Source organism: Thermobia domestica, chromosome 9 (assembly GCF_964235325.1).
Source record: "Thermobia domestica chromosome 9, izTheDome1.hap1.1, whole genome shotgun sequence".
In the NCBI taxonomy this organism is placed as follows: domain Eukaryota; kingdom Metazoa; phylum Arthropoda; class Insecta; order Zygentoma; family Lepismatidae; genus Thermobia; species Thermobia domestica.
The window spans coordinates 91,480,197-91,492,364 of record NC_137462.1 but is presented as its reverse complement, the minus strand read 5'-3'; the positions used below and the strand labels follow the sequence as shown (position 1 = coordinate 91,492,364).

Here is a 12,168-nt window from a genome sequence, read left to right as displayed (position 1 = left end):
GCGTGAAACTTCAAAAAGACCAAAAGAGTACAAATATGGCGGGATAATAATAAATTAATCCTGAGGAATCATACAGGAATTTAATGTCCACTACACTGGAATAATACCAATAATAATAATAATAATAATAATAATAATAATAATAATAATAATAATAATAATAATAATAATAATAATAATCTGAAGAAGAAAAAGGGAACAAGAAGAAAATTGAAAAGGTTTCACCCTCCTTTCAGTGTTTTATCTTCGTTACTGTCTCTTTCATATATATTACTATCATTCTTCTTTTCTATTATAACACCGCGTGTAAACATGAAAGATAATCTGTTTTTTTCCGCGAATACTAAGAGTACAGTATTTGTTTATTGGCTGAATGCTGACCTCGCTAGTCGAGAAGTATATGAAACTAAAGCGAATAAACACTTTAGCCCTAATTCGCAGATATATCAAGTTATTACAATAAACCTATCAACTTCAGATTAATATGTCATAACATTATACATACCAACTAACATCGATTTATTCCTTTTATTTACACAAACATATTCCATCTATATTCGTCCATTTCGTGTATACGTCCATAATAATCTTTTTTTTCATGACAACATGTCATGTCAATAACAATGTTCTTTCTTTTAATTATATCTAAGCTATATGCTTAATTATTGCGCCTCTGATCAATGTTGATAATATAGGTACAGATTAATTATAATAGGGATATATCGCTGTAAATGTCGCCCAGAACGGGAATTCCGTAACAGTATTACAGTGAAGGAAAGAACCCTGGATATTTTCAAAACACTCACTTTTTGAATAGCCCTCGTACTAATTATTATTACATCAATCCTCGTATTAATTATTATTATTACATCAATATAAATATTTTTCTTTTCTCTTCTTTCTCCATATATATATATATCAATTCATTTATAATAACATTTTTCTTTTATTATTAATCACATATCATAAAACGTCGATTCATTAAAAATATCATTTATGGATCTATTCAAAATTATAACTAATTGATGACCTACGCAGAGTTACTAGTTAATTGTTCCTCTTTTACATTGAGCGATAACATCCATATACAAATAACATTATTTATAATTAAGATCGTCATCATATCAAAACGACAACAAGATCAGAAGGCAATAATTACATTTAGAAGCTTCAATTTAAGATCAATGTCATGAATTTCAATTTAACACAATCAAATATCTTTTGAACACGTAAGGTAAAATAAAGATAAACATAACACTGAAAGTTAGTACAAAGATAAAATAAATGAATCACATCATAACATGTTGCACATATATAAAGTCCAAATGAAGTACTCATAACACAACTCGTAACATCCAAGAGAATAGATCAAGAATTGTTAGCCAAGTTTAGTTTAGTTAACACATCAGGGTTGACTAAAGTTTGAACTAGCTTCAGCCATTTCCAACTTTAATCTGATACTTATTTTCCTGTTCTTGTTCTACCTTTTCACTACATCGCTGAAACTTCTGATGAAGCCCAACTCTAGGTGAATCTACAATAACAAGTATCTTCTTTCCAGCTACTTTCTCCACTACGGTGGGCAAAATACCTTCAGCTCGTCCAACAAAATACTCCCTGTTTGTGATGACATTCTTTACAACATTAGCTCTTGTATCTTCAACTGACTGGTTGGACATTTCTATGCCAAGAATTTGAGTACATTTCTTAGCAAGAGTAAATCCAATTCCTCCAGCGGCACAACACACATCTATCAAGGAAGTTTCTTCGTCAACTTCAACCATTTCCGCGATGGAAGTATAAAGCTGCTCGGCTCCCGAGGTATTCACTTGAAAATCAGAATCTGGAGATAATCGGAAACTCATGTCACCGATAGTTTCTTTCACATATTCTAACAGCTGCAGAGGTGGAGGTTTCTCACCTTCTTCCTTTTCAGTGAAGATCTGGAAATAGAGCGATGTTACATTCAAGCTGTTTCCTTCTCTGTTTTGGAGATAATAATCTTTCAAATCATCCTTAATTTTTCCTATAGGCAAACGCCTCAGAAAATCTGCAAGTCCTTTATTCTTCTCTTTTCTTTCTTCTGTCCAACCTGCTAAATCCAGATTTCTTCTCAGCAGCAAATCCGTCACTCGCGTGAGTGAAGATTTTATTTCTTCAGTCTTCTTCTTCAACTGTTCTCCATAAGTAACATCCCACAAAGGTATTGTAGCCTGTTTTATTCTATCTTCTACAAGTAACTCAACTTTCGCCTTTTTAGAATCCTTATCATCAGACTTTTCCAATTTTCGCTTACGTTGATCAGTTCCGGCAACTTCGGCTGAAAGAACTCGCTTCTTCCAACTGTATCCATTCAAGGTCTTTACTGCCTTCTGTTGGTCTTCTTCAGTTTTGAAGATCAAATAAATCCAAGAACTCGCTCTTTTCGGTGACCTAATAGTATGGCTTCCCAACTTCAAATCGTCTGTCAACAATTTCTTCAATTCCCCTAACCTGTATAATCTCGGCAGACCTTTCACTTCAATTTTGAATACGCCTGTATTCACTTCAATTTTGAATACGTCTGTAGTAGTAGTGGTGGTGGTCTCCTTGGCCGGAGATGATGGTTCTTCTTTAATTGCAGCATCTTCCGCATCCCAATTCACCACAGGTTCAGTTGTTTCGTTTACATCCTGTTCTTCAATATTTCCATTTCGTCCATCGACCTTCTTCTGACCTTCTTCCGGTTCTACTTTCATATTCACACCAGTACCATTCACTTTTTCAATCAACACTTGCAAGTCCTCTTTCAAATTATGCTGTAACCGATCGAAATTTTCATGGATACCCTGAACTCTATCTGCAAGAGACTTGTGTTGGGTCAATATTTGCTCGAACTTTTCATCATTTGATTTCTTCATATGCTCCAGCTTCTCATCATTCGATTTCTTCATATGCTCCAGCTTCTCATCATTCCATTTCTGTATCTGTTCTAGCTTTTTATTTTGTTGTTCGTATTTAGCATCTAGTAGTTGACTAATCATATCAATAAGATTAGAATGGGAACGTTCGGACACAGTTACGGCATTTCCAGACATGGTTTCAACTAAAGTACTGGGCACTTCTTCAATCTCCGAATCCTGCATAATTCCAGTTCTTTGGATTTTCTTTCCACTTCTCAAAGTAGTGAAACTCATAAAAGGTAAAATATGCACATAAACTCCGTTCTTACTATCCTTCGGAACTAAAGGTTTTCGGTATAGTCCCGGGTCTACGGCACCAGATAAAGCGAATAAACACTTTAGCCCTAATTCGCAGATATATCAAGTTATTACAATAAACCTATCAACTTCAGATTAATATGTCATAACATTATACATACCAACTAACATCGATTTATTCCTTTTATTTACACAAACATATTCCATCTATATTCGTCCATTTCGTGTATACGTCCATAATAATCTTTTTTTTCATGACAACATGTCATGTCAATAACAATGTTCTTTCTTTTAATTATATCTAAGCTATATGCTTAATTATTGCGCCTCTGATCAATGTTGATAATATAGGTACAGATTAATTATAATAGGGATATATCGCTGTAAAACAAAGATGTCATTCACGACGTTCCCGGTTTGAGTTCCGAAGAAGCATGCTTTCCACCTTGTGTCAAAAATGGATAAAAATTATCGTGCGCCGGCCATACAATTTCAAACCTGTTCGGCCCGGGTTGGATTTCGGCTTCGGCTAAAACACTTGACCGTGCATGTCTCTGCCTTGATAGTAAGTAAATACTGATATTCTCGCACAGAAGACAAGTTTGACGAGGCAGTTTTGTCATAAAAATTTATTCTCCTCGGGGAATCGAGACAAGATGAGATACTAGAATTGGCACCTCTTCTAACAATATTAAAACTGTTCCACGTTACTGTTCCACGTTACTGTTTACGTTTCTGATAACTTTCGTTTCAATAATATTCAGGTGATGATTTCAGAACTAGTGCAAACGAGCTGCACGGACGAGCTAATATAAAACTCGATTCGACTCCAAATTTAACCTCAAAAACAATGAATTGGCTCTAAACTCGAATTAGATAAATACCTCTAACTCCGGTCGTAATCATCCTTACTGCTATCAGATGTTCTAAGCTTGTAATCTGCAATTATGGCAAGTTTAATTGTTTGTGGAGACAAGTATCACAGGTTAGAGATCTTTAGAGTATTTATGTTTTGTGTATACCTAAGGCAGCTTGTGACGCACACAATAGGAAATAGGCGGCAACTGTTGGTGGCTCGATTCGAAACGAGCTTAGGAGAATAGCAATATATAAGAAACAATACATTTTCATTTTTTAAAACACATTGGTGTAGTGTGTGTGTGTGATGAAGGTATATATAGAACCCCGCTATTGTACATGGACAAGAATTAAGCATACGTTTTCTACGCGTCACACCAACACCTTCAAATTCACTCTCTAGCAGTCGTGTTCTTAGCGTATTGGGAAGAAAGTCACTTCTTACGTTCTGAGTGTTCGTTTCATACTGTTGTCAATTGGAGTTTCAGTCAATCCATTCGACAATGTATATACTAAGTTTTCGTAATACAAACAATTCTCTTCACTGACAAATACGGAGAAATATTGTAGACAGTAGCTTGGCATGTGTAATGCCCTCGAGCTGGAAGGAACGAGTAATTGTTAAGTTCTTTTCAAAAGCAGACCTTATTATATCCACACACACACACACTGAAAATTCGTTGTGGTTTGTACTTTATGTTGGACTCGTGGTACAATACGTAGTGTTTTGCTTTACCAGTAAGAGGGTCGAATCACTTCTACTACATTTCTGTTGTTTTAAACATTAGAATTTAATATTTATAAATTATTACCAGTAGATGTTCGTCTGTAACTATGTCTTATTTCAAACACACAGACAATTGAGAATAAAGGTAAAAGAGACAGGAGATAATACTTTTTCCGTGTTTTATAATGTTTTTAAAGTCATCTTAATGTATAGAATTCGCACACACATATATGCAATTTATTATATGTTGGGGGAATACTTTTGCGGTTGATTGGCATTTCGCCGCGCCTCGATTTGGCCACTCGTGGGGCCACTATTCAACTTTCAAAACAAGTGAAGCCACTGTGGATTGTCGCTGCGTGGTCGCCAATGTTTGGCGAGATGTCGGTAGTTCCCCATCGGTGGTCCTCCCCCGCTTACGGCATGGGGTTGCTTCTGAAATGTAATTCTTATGTACAACTATATCCAAAATAAATGGCACGTACGCTGTATCTTACGTTTTTTTCCGGAATTCCTTTGTTTTTGTTATGTATTTTGTTGTTGTTGTTGTTGTTCATGAGAGAAAGGACTTAGTAACTAATATTTCTTTAAAAATTTAAAAACAAATAGTAGAAATTAAAGATGATACAAGCGAAAAATTGAGATGAATTGCAACTTCCTTCTCCTACCAACATTGAAAGAAATGAAAGCATAAGTATTTGGAAAAAGTAGACATGAAATTTGAAACTGAGACTTCACTATATTTCTGTTACCATTTTAATGCACACTCCAAAGTCCTTAAATGCTAATTGAGTCAGGATTTTACATCCAGATTAAGTTGCAACGTAATAATTCTTATTTAAAAACCCGAATCCGCAACGCTAGTTTAAGATTAGCCTATATGAAAAAGGTAAAGAGTATAACCTAAGTTTGTGGTCAAGTTAGCCGGTGGCAATAGCCGAGTGGTTGCGGGTGTTCGGCTTCGGATCATGAGCCGCAATCCACTGGGGTTTCTAAAGAGCAAAGTCGTAATTTTAACTGTCCTGGATCTTTCTGTGTTCGTGTCCCTGTCGTCATTGGATTACGCAGAAATTGTGCGATATGCCAATGACGAACAATGTCCCGGTTGGAACGAACTTTAAAGAAAAAAATAAGACCGATGGTTACTGGGCGATTTAATAAATTGCATGTCTTGTACTCGGCAGTTCGAGTCCAGCTCAATTGTTTCATTTTGTTCTAAAACAAAGCATTTTTATCATGAATTACATTAGCACACACTACATGTGTGACAATTTATATTATAATAGCCTATACTGAGTTTTAAGACAAAAAGTGCAGACACTCGATAATTGTTACGTAGTAAGTTTTCAGTAGATTCAGTGCTTTATCGTGCCGTCTGTGAATGTTATGAAACATTGGCGTCTCTTGCATGTAAAATTTCGGGGGATATCAAAAGAAATGATTATTATTTATATGTTATTTTGTTGTTAGTAAATAAATTAAAATAAAATAAAATATTGAATATTTCATATTTCCAAATATTAGGGGGACGCGTCTTCCCGCCAGAGACGCCCATGTTATGAAATATGAATTAGTTTGAACATGCGCGGATATAAGGCGATTGCTATGGGGGCTATACCCCTCGCTTTACGCTCAGCTATACAGTGGAAAAAATAGGTTTCAATCATACTTTTTTTACACTGGATAAAGTGGAAAACTATGGTTTAGCCCCTCCCTTGATCATATCCTGGATTCGAGACTGGGTTTGATTATTATGAATATCAAGGATGATAATATGTGTGGTCAGAACTTGCGTTTCTAAAAGCCCCAAGTTCACAGTGATAAAATAGCATTTCTTCATTACGCACCTTTTCAGCTACTTTCAATATGAGTATGTATCCTGAGACAAGCTCGCTTTATTGGATACTGTATTTCTAACTATGCTTCCATTACCAAATATGTAGTTCCATTTAACGTAAAATTGCATGCACCAAAACAGTTGAAAACTTTTTCATTGTATTAACTTTGCTTGAGTTGATTTTGAGTTTAATGTCCCTTTCAGCAGCGAGACTATATGAGACTGTAGATCTGCTGATTAACATGGAATCCGAAAAACATGAGCTTACACCGGGAATCGAACCTAGGTCTATCACGCCTTAACTTTACTTAAATTTGGACTCGAACGCTCTCAAGCGGATTTAAGAGGGTGCACTTGTTACCCGTGAGTTTTTTAATGAATGCCTTTTTTGGAAATTATGTTAAGTTTACTTTTAAAAAGATGTAACCATTTCGTTTTTTATTTAAAATTTCCTTGATATATACATAGTAAGTGTTGCCCACAATTTTCATTTTTATACGTGGCAATATAACCTTCAAATTCCCCTGTCTTCTACTTCTAGACACAGTCATATTGCTTTTAATAACTGCCAAATTACGATTTTTATCACAATAGAGGCAGTACTACTAATTCTGGTATCAATTTTCTGCTAATTATTAATTGCTATGAAGACTAACAAAAATATTATGTAATAATAATAATAATAATAATAATAATAATAATAATAATAATAATAATAATAATAATAATAATAATAATAAAGGATCTGAGTGATAAAGATATATTTCAACTTTATATTACAATTCCTGTGGGCTTCCCTGATCTGCACATATTGTTTTTATAATGAATAAAGAGGATTCAAACAGCAATTTGGATAATATGGTTTGTATAAAAGACAAAAAGGTTTATCAGTTGTTTTACAAAGAACTAAGCAAATGACCTTGTATCTTTTTAGCATAATGTTACAAAGCACAGAAACAAGTGGAAGCCACGCCTTCAGGGAGCTTACCTTTTTGCCTCAGAGCAACTTCAGTACTAAAATGAAGACTTTCATTCTATCAATATATTATGTAGCTACAGTGAGTCACATTGGTTCTTTCCAACGGTTTGGTTATAACATAGGTTAATCTAATCACGTTGTTGTAGACAGTGGCGGCGGAAGATTTAGACCTTTGCCCGGGCAGAATTTTAGAAAAAAGGTTTTGTTGATCGGGTAGGAAGTAAAGTCATTCGTACATTGTAATTCCTTCCCCTCTTCAATACACAGTGTGTGAAATTTAACTTGTATACTGTAGTGAGTTACACGAAAGAGAATCTTATTATTAAAAGGTGACATTATCAAATAAGATTTACCATTATCACAATATATTCAAGATGAAAAATATTCATTCACCAGTCGTAGTGTTTAGTTGTCTGCACTAAAATTCCGATCATACATATTCTTCTTTACTAATATGAGATCCTTGGCAATGATACTGGGTTATTTCATAACTTCTGCGACCAGATCTTTGTGGGAATGAAGAATCACCAAGTAGTTAATCTACAGTATGTTGGTTCTTGGTATTCCAAAAATAAGATTTCATTCTTCATAGAGCCGAAAATAATCTTTCTGGTGTCATTGATGTCACCGAAACAGTAAGGTAGAAACACTGTTAGCTTAACTTCCGAAAACAAATAATCAGTTATCTCTTTTGGTTCAGATTTCAATAAGACAGCCCGATCTTGAACACCTTCAATAACGTTGAATCATTTTTGCTTCGGTGAAGCGAGGAAAGCATCTTTAACTGTGCTTCTAAGATATCAAAATGTATGTCCTTTGAATACATTTAGATTAAAACTGGGGCCATGTGATCAGATTTTTCATTAGTATTACTAATCAGCAAGTGTAAAATTTTCTACTGCACAGAGAAAATATAATCCTCAAATCTTCTGTTCATGGTGTTTAAAACCAAGTCGCAGGTTTCAAAGTATTTTCACGGTAATTTTCTTTCCATGCTAAACATGATCAGCGTCGTATTTTGCCGTATCAAGCTTTTTAGGGATTCCTCTCTGCCGTAATGTAGGACTCACAGTTAAATCCTCTTCGTTCTCCAATATTTATTCTTAAACTTCAACGAAGTCGTTAAGTTTCGAGTGAAATGAATGCTTCGTTACTTCTGCTCGTCTATTCATCATTTTAGCTTGAGCACTCATATTACTTTTCTGTAATTGTTTGAAACAATGTTGTGCCAAGGAAAATGTAAAAATATATACTATTACACACGTACTTGTTATTGTCTTGGTTCATTTTCTCTCGCACTCGTTCGTTCGTAGGATATGCACCATGATTGACGTTAGAAATAATAAGAAGGTATTTCACCAGCGAAGGGGATTTATAAGTTTTGGTGTTCTCCATTTTTGTTAAAGCAGGAGGTTGTCTAATCAACCTAAACAAAATGCAGGAGAGGACATGAAAACCTTGTGGAGCAAGCAAGAGCTCTGTTCGACTATACTTGATTCTAAGATGTCATTCTGTGTAGAAGACCATGTTCTCTCTTCTCAGTAGTTTCCATAAGTGGTACAGATTTTCAATAACACGACATGCTACTAAATATTGCAAACTTGGTCCGATAACACTTTTCAACAAATTTTGATCGAAAGTATGTAAATTCTTTGAAATTGCGATTTTTACATTCATTTAAATATAATATGAAAGGAAATGATAATAGAAGAATTTTCTTAGCTCAGGTTGTGAACAAAACGCCCTTGTACAACAGTAGCTGTATATATACAAAATAATGTATTAATATTTATAGAACATTTAAGCAAAATCCTTGTAAAAACCTACATTTCACTTTTTTATCTATTTCACTGTGATGTGATAAGCTGGGGAGTTAAGAAGTACCCTAACCTATAGCTTTCTATACCCTTGTACTTCCTTTTTCAAAATTGCGCAAATACCTGTTTCACAGCGATACATAAAATAAAGTAATCGTGGTCAAGTTAAATATTAACAATTCCGTAATAAAAATCAGTATTAACATCAAAACATGAAAAATATGTACAAATACCTTTTTGTGCAAGAACTACACTGCAATGTAGACAAAAGTTTCAAGTGATCCCTTGTACAGGATTATGTTTATTTTATTTTGAACGTCTTCGCTTGGCTTGCCTTTTGTAGGTTACATCTGGAGCATCCCTTGCAATAGTCCAACAGTGGTCGGCCAATATGTTAGAACTCCACTTTCCCTCATATCTCTTCTTCATGGCTGCAATATCTTGATGGAAACGCTCACCATGTTCGTCACTTACTGCTCCACAATCTTCGGGAAAGAAGTCTAGATGTGAATGAAGAAAGTGGAGTTTCAGAGACATATTGCAACCAAGATGTTCGTAGCACAATAACAACTTTGCTACCAGTTGTTTGTAATTTGTTGCTCGGTGTCTTTCCAAGAACTGTGAACAAACACTCTTCAAGCTTTCCCACGCAGCTTTCTCCTCACCTTGGAGAATTTCGTCGAACTTGTGATCTTTGAATAGTTGCCTAATCTGTGGCCCTATGAAAACACCCTCTTTAACTTTGGCATCACTTAATCGAGGGAATTGTCCTCTTAGGTACTTATAGGCCTCATCCTCTTGGTTCATGCTCTTAACAAAACTTTTCATAAGACCTAATTTAATATGTAGAGGGGGAAGCAAAATTCGGTTACGATCTACCAGTGGTTCATGCTGCACATTTTTCACTCCCGGCTGAAGAGTTTCTCTGGTACTCCAATCACTTTTGCGGTAATGAGATCCACGATATCTACTGTCCCATTCACATATAAAGCAACAATACTTTGTATACTCTAACTGCGTACCTAGCAACAGTTCTATTACTTTAAGGTCACCACAAATGAGCCAATGAAAATCGTAATATTTAATGGCTTGAAGTAAACGTTTTAAGTTTTCATAAGATTCCTTCATATGAACTGCGTAACCTACAGGAATTGAAGGAAGTTCATTTCCAATATGTAAAAGCACTGCCTTTAAACTCACCTTGGACGAATCTATAAAGAGCCTCCACTCCGTAGGTTCGTAATTAATTTTAAATGTCCTCATGAGACCATTTACATCTGTACATGACACAAGTCTGTCTTCCATAGTAAAAAATGAAGTAAACATCTTCTCCCTATTCCGATACACTGAAATATTTACTTTTTCCTGCAATAAATTCCATTGCTTTAAGCGTGACGCTAAAATTTCGGCTTTGCTTTTCGAGAGGTCCAAGTCTCTGATCACTAAGTTCCTCTTGAGTAAGTCTATGTGGTTCACATGGAGGTTCTTCTACAACAAACGTAGGGTCCTTCCAAGTACTTGATTCAAGAGCTTCAACTTCTTGATCATCATCAGAAAAAAGATCGTATTCTTTAGGTGGGTCAGGAACAGGTAGTCCTTCTCCATGTTGAACAGGGCGCATTGCAGAAGGAATGTTAGGATAGATCAAGGCCCGCTTCTTCTTCGTGGAAATTCCCTTCTTGACGGAAGGAACCATACAAAAATAACGGTCTCTGATGTGGTCGCTTGGCTCCCTCCAAATCATGGGCACTGCAAAAGGCAGTGAGCGCCCCTTCCCATTAATCCAATTTCTTACATTGCTGGCACAAGTGTTACACACAATGTGGGGTGCCCAAGATTTATCTTGGTCTCCAATTTTACAACCAAAGTAATATTGATAGGCTTTTCTTATTAGTGGTGTTATAGTCTGCTTTTGTGAGGAAAATGTCACTTCCCCACACGTAGCAGAAGCAATCCGCACTGTTTACACAATTTCGCGGCATTTTTGTTTATTGAAATCCTCAAAATGTCACTTGAAATAGTTCCGACAACTATTTAAAAATATACATTCGAAATACAGTATTTTTGCGTACTTGTAGTTGTATTTTTATGCCCTGCACTACACAAACGTCACACCCAAAACGCTGCTAACTGCACTAAACCTGTCTTGTCTAACAGTAGCAGAACACTACTGAGATAAGGAACACAATGAAACCAAGCGTTCAAATAATTTCTCCAGTGTTGCCGGATCAGTGTAACATTTTACCCCAAACGAAGCGAATATATTTATTTTTAAAGCGTTATTATTAGACATGCGTGTAAAACGAAAAGTAGAGCTAATATTCGAAAATAACTTTCAAATTCGTGATCAGCACCACAAAATCAATAAGAATTAGCTGATTTTGTTCAATTTACATTTTCGTTGTTAAACAGTGTAGTTCTTTGTTGGAAATCATGTTTCTTCCATGACTTAGTACATGAGAACCGGGGAACACTTGACTACTATTTTCACAGTGAAGTGCTTTAGTCCACAATGGAGAATAGTAAATTAGATACCGAGAAGGATCCAGGCGGTTATTAGTGCCTTGAAACATTGGACATCCTATTATTCATAATATGGATATAATCAAAACAGTCCTTTTCAGGGCTAACAAATATGTTTCTAACTTGATCTGAATGCAAAGGTTTCAATCACTATATAGAAGAAACCACATTCTTTAAAAAATCTTAGCTAGAGGGGAGATTAGAACTGAGAACGTCTTGATTTGAAG

At 35.3% G+C, this 12,168-nt stretch overlaps 1 protein-coding gene across 1 annotated transcript; it reads right to left on the bottom strand.

The window, feature by feature from the left end:
• Positions 1–1,433: 1,433 nt before the first annotated feature.
• On the bottom strand, positions 1,434–2,933 carry LOC145660930 (uncharacterized). The gene is made up of 2 exons (XM_081726367.1): positions 2,717–2,933; positions 1,434–2,518 (listed from the first exon to the last, which is right to left on the bottom strand). The coding sequence occupies exons 1-2, from the start codon at positions 2,931–2,933 to the stop codon at positions 1,434–1,436; spliced, it is 1,302 nt and encodes a 433-aa protein (XP_081582493.1).
• Positions 2,934–12,168: the final 9,235 nt, after the last annotated feature.